Genomic DNA, 5202 nt, shown 5'->3' with positions numbered 1-5202 from the left:
TGCAGCACCCAGTTTGTGGAACTCTCTCCCTGACATTATCAGACAGAGTACCTCGTTACCAAGTTTTAAGACCTATACGAAAACATACCTTTTTTAAAAAATGTTATAACTTAGATTAGCATGTAATATAGTCTTTTTACCTGGAAATATAGTTTTAATATCTTAAAATAGCTTTTAATATAGTTTTTATCTGAAAATTGTAAAAATCCATCCTATTGCTACTTGTAAATTTTCCTATTTTGGATTGTAATTATTGTAAAGCGCTATTGGGCTAAAGGGAAATAGCGCTATATAAATAAAGCATTATTATTATATTATTATTATAAGGTGTGGTCCACATTTGTCGCGGGATGGATCTTACGGCGGAGTAGAAGCAAGCAGCTGATATCTCATTTTGTGTGATCGTTTACTCAGACCACATTTTTTTGGATTCGCGTTTTCATTGTTTTTGCATTCATTTTTCATTAATGTCGAACCAGAGTCTCTTTAGCTGTCGAAACAAAGGGTTTTTTTCTTCCTGTGGATGGCTCATTTGTGAATAACAAAGACTATGTTTGTAAACAGATATCGCCCCTTTTCACAACCACGTTCCCAGGGTCCTCTCTCTTACTTCTACTAATTTCATCACTTTTGGTTACTCAGACTGCCAACAGAGATAGTATTTCCCGTTTGTTACTTGTCTAGAAATATGTTCCAGTAACTACAAGGTGAAATGATTGAGTAACATGTTACATATGGAGCTATAGAAAAACACTGGTTTTTAAATCACCTTTGTTGATCTGATATAGAGGATATTACATGGCCGCGCGGGAATACGAATTTTATCTTCGAGTGCTGAAAGTATCTCTCACGATTGAGCAAAGCGAACGAGTGAGAGATAATTTCAGCATGAGAAGATAAAATTCGTATCCCCAAGCGGCCATGTAATGTTCTTTTTATTATATAGATGTTAATAAAATGTCCAGATTTAAAACAACTTGTTTTACTCATTTTCGAAAAGATTAAAAAGTGGGCGCGCGCGCGCTTAACGGGAAAATTGTTCTGTTGCACTGAGCTGCAGAAAGCGTTTAGAATGTAATGATTTGTTGTAGCCTCCTTCGCAGACACTCTGACTCGCCATGAAATCTTTTCTCCTCTTAGGAGGAAAGATTGCTTGACGAATCACAGGAATGTTTAAATCCTCTCTATAAATTCTTGAGTTCATTCCATTCTTATTTACTGATGAGGCAGCCATTTGTGGTCCGGGATTTTGTAGTTTCCTCATATATCCGAGGACTTTTCATGAAGTCCACATCATTCGTGATTCTTTGGAGTATCGTTTATTAGGATCATTTCCAGGTCGGGAACATTTGCGGGCCTGTACAGATCTAAATGACATTTCAGGTAATTATCCTGGGGCACAGGGATCCCTCTCTTGCCTTATAAACTCTTGGCATGATCCGAACTGATATGACATCACTCCCATCAAAAGAATACTACCTAGAATTTTGTTTCATAAGGGTGCTATGTCACTCGTATCCACTTTTTGAAAACAATTAACAGTTCCAGTTCTAGAACTTGTATTTCCGGTAGAGATCAGAGCTTTTCGGGATCATACCCACGATCGAGATAAGCGTTCTTGGCAGTTGTTTTGTTTTTCGCTATGATAACAGAGAGCTGCAAAGTTGCATTCAAAAGCGATAAATGATTTTTAATTGAAGCCAGTGTTCCAAGAGCACAATAAAATAACTTGTAATTGTTACCTGTCACACATTTCTTCCCATCAGAGTCCAGCGATAAGCCCAGGGGACATGCGCACTGATATCCGTCTGGAGTCAACAGGCACAAGTGACTGCAGCCACCGTTATTCACTTTGCAGAGTGGGTTTCCTGGCAATGAAAGTAACAGTTCTTGTTCACAATAGCTAAATCTAGGAGGCTCTCGTGTCTACAAGACTATAGTAAGCGATAGGTAAATCTTTGATTACAATTCTCGACACAACTCTCCTAGTAAAATAGATCTGACAGAGAAACAGTTGGTATCAAGTCTTTGATACAAAGCATTAGTCTTGCAACAACATCAACCTCTCTCGAAGAGATCATGATAGTGAAGGAGGGAATTTGGGTCGTTTCCGCGGGATATTTGCTTTCGTTAGAGCTCGAGACTCTTCAACTAAAACTTGTTATGTACAATGCACCTAATGGCAACCCGACAACAAGTTTATTTTAGTTCATTCTGTTTACCTGCAGATGCCGGTTGTCTTGAATTGTCGAGCAATGCAACGCCAAAAACCCGGTCATATGTCAAAACACCGAGACCACCTATATAAGCTGCAGTTGTCCAATTGAGTCTTTCGATTGAGTCAGTGTTCCAGTCACTCCAGTACAAGATGTCATCGTACACAGTGAAATCAAAGGGGTGCATGTTAAAAATGGGATGAACGGGACTTGCCACTTGGCGTCTGTTGTTTCCATTCAAGTCGCATGAATCAATAGCGTCAATCCATGCGTCGATCCAGTAGACGCGATCTTCTGTATAATCGATAAAAATACCATTTGGCAAATACTGGCTGGAGTTTTGAAGGTCAACGAGCACTATTCGATCTAGCCCTGCCAGGCTGGCTCTTTCGATTTTGGGGCTATGAAAACTCCAGTCGGTCCAGAACATCAACCTTAAAAAAGATAAATACCGGAAAAACCGGGCATATTGATTACATCCAACAACTAGCATTTACTAAATCACTTATGATCAATACATCCATCACTAATGACATCCCAACAACCAATTATTGTTAGAGTAATGGATTTTCAAACAGGCAAACAGTCACCCTTTCTTTGGATAAAGTGCGATTCCACGAGGGTTGTACACTTGCGATGCAAAGAGTACCTTTCGATGATTTCCATCTAGAGAGGCAACTTCCACCCTGCTATTACTGTAGTCTGCCCAGTATATTAAATCGCTCTCCCATTCTACCGCAAGACCATCGATAATGCCCAGATTGTCTGTAATAATGTCCTCGATTATCCCAGTGGTCAGGTTCATACGTTGAATAATTCTTTGGTTAATATCGCTCCAGTAAATCGTTTTCTCTTTAACGTGGACATCCAGAGCAACTACGCGGCTGAGGTTTGCGGCAAAGTTAATTGTTCTGGAGGAAGTTAATTCTATTGCGTTGATCTCGGAAGTCGCACTGTAAATCAGGCAAGTTTCCGAGCAGCCAGCTTCTATTCCTGAAAAGGATATGAGTGAAAGTGTTGAAGCCGTTGCTACGGACACCTCTTTGTATTCAAATCAAATGAATACTGCAACCGGCAAAGGATATCTACATGATCAAGAGAATGCAAGATAAGACAGCAAATCTGCAATATATGGCCGCATTGCCATTAAAAAAACTATTTGCAATGTTTCACTAGTTCTGTTTCATGCTACGTGTTTACTTTAAACGACATCTTCTTGGGCAGTTGGTGTGAACGTGGAACGCTCGGTCATGATAACAACACACGAAATTTCCTTCGCAGCACCAGCTCCATCTAAATGAGATTTCAGGTAATTATCATGGCGCACAGGGATTCGCACTCTCACCATGATCCAAACCGATATGATATAATTTCCATGGAAAGAAAGCTACTGAGAAGTTCTTTTTCGTTAGGGTGCTATGACACTCGTATGCACGTTTTCTCAAATTTAACAGTTCCACTTTTAGTACTTGCATTGCTGGTAACGATGAAAGCTTTTCGGCAGCATACCCAAGGTCAAGACGAGCGTTCTTGACTGTAGTTTTCTTTTTCCATTTGATAAGTAAGAGCTGCTGACTTGCATTCAAAAATGCTACATTTTTTCTCAAAGCCAGCGTTCCATGAAGACAATCAAATGACTCGTCATTGTTACCGGTAACACATTTCGTGCCAGCAGTGTCCAGCGATAAGCCATGGGGATATGAACACTGATATCCACCTGGGGTCAATAGGCAAAGGTGACTGCAACCACCGTTATTCACTTTGCAGAGTTGGTTTCCTGAGAATAAAAGTGACATTTCTTGTTGAGAATAGCTACATCTACAAGGCTCGAGCTCTCTCTTTTAAGTCCTTGAAGATACCTCCTCATTAAGTAGGAAAGGCTAATTCTTTAATTGCGGCTCTGGATACAATACTCTTAGTCTAAACAATATGACAAAGAAACCGTCAGTATCAAGTAGTTTCAGATCATCCCAAGACAAATTAAAATGGCTAACATAAATCGATAACTCTCCTCTTTAGGAGAAAAAAAAGCTTAGAAATTTCCGTTAGCCCAGACGGATTTCTTTGTAGAAATCGGAGACTCTTGTGCCTACTAATGTGCACTCGTTCAGGGATTCATAAGGAACTTCCAATGTAACTCTTTATGCTTGTGTAACAGTTTCGTACCTTGAAGGATTTCTCAAGTATTATGAGTAGATCAAGAGAATGCTTTTCATTTATTATAACACGGTTGATTTTGCATCTTGGGCAGTTCAGGGTGTCAGCAAAGCATACTTTGGTCTTGCCATCAACATCAGCCTCTGTCACAGATATCATGATAGCGATGAAGGGTGGTTGGATCATTTCGGGATATTAATAATGCTATCGAAAAGAGCTGGGATGTTTAGTACTTGCGCGCTGTATACGAGCCTTGTGATGTAAATCCATGAAACAGTTTGTTTTCTGTTTACCTGCAGATGCCGGTTGTCTTGAATTGTCGAGCAATGCAACGCCAAAAACCCGGTCATATGTCAAAACACCGAGACCACCTATATAAGCTGCAGTTGTCCAATTGAGTCTTTCGATTGAGTCAGTGTTCCAGTCACTCCAGTACAAGATGTCATCGTACACAGTGAAATCAAAGGGGTGCATGTTAAAAATGGGATGAACGGGACTTGCCACTTGGCGTCTGTTGTTTCCATTCAAGTCGCATGAATCAATAGCGTCAATCCATGCGTCGATCCAGTAGACGCGATCTTCTGTATAATCGATAAAAATGCCATTTGGCCAGTACTGGCTTGAGTTTTGAAGGTCAACGAGCACTATTCGATCTAGCCCTGCCAGGCTGGCTCTTTCGATTTTGGGGCTATGAAAACTCCAGTCGGTCCAGAACATCAACCTTAAAAAAGATAAATACCGGAAAAACCGGGCATATTGATTACATCAAATAACTAGCATTTACTAAATCACTTATGATCAATACATCCATAACTAATGACATCCCAAC

At 40.0% G+C, this 5202-nt stretch overlaps 1 protein-coding gene across 1 annotated transcript in view; it reads right to left on the bottom strand.

Annotated features, from left to right (window-relative positions):
* Window positions 1-1575: 1575 nt before the first annotated feature.
* The window catches only part of LOC138037521 (low-density lipoprotein receptor-related protein 6-like), a 9945-nt gene continuing 6318 nt past the window's right edge, over window positions 1576-5202 (bottom strand). The window contains exons 6-10 of the mRNA XM_068883436.1: window positions 4667-5094; window positions 3562-3993; window positions 2807-3209; window positions 2223-2650; window positions 1576-1868 (exon numbers count right to left, since the gene is read on the bottom strand). Coding sequence (XP_068739537.1) covers window positions 1576-1868; window positions 2223-2650; window positions 2807-3209; window positions 3562-3993; window positions 4667-5094 — 1984 coding nt within the window. The remainder of the gene's footprint in view (window positions 1869-2222; window positions 2651-2806; window positions 3210-3561; window positions 3994-4666; window positions 5095-5202) is intronic.

The sequence above is a fragment of the Montipora capricornis genome, chromosome 2 (assembly GCF_036669925.1).
Source record: "Montipora capricornis isolate CH-2021 chromosome 2, ASM3666992v2, whole genome shotgun sequence".
Lineage (NCBI taxonomy): Eukaryota > Metazoa > Cnidaria > Anthozoa > Scleractinia > Acroporidae > Montipora > Montipora capricornis.
This window is presented reverse-complemented; position numbering and strand designations above follow the sequence as displayed.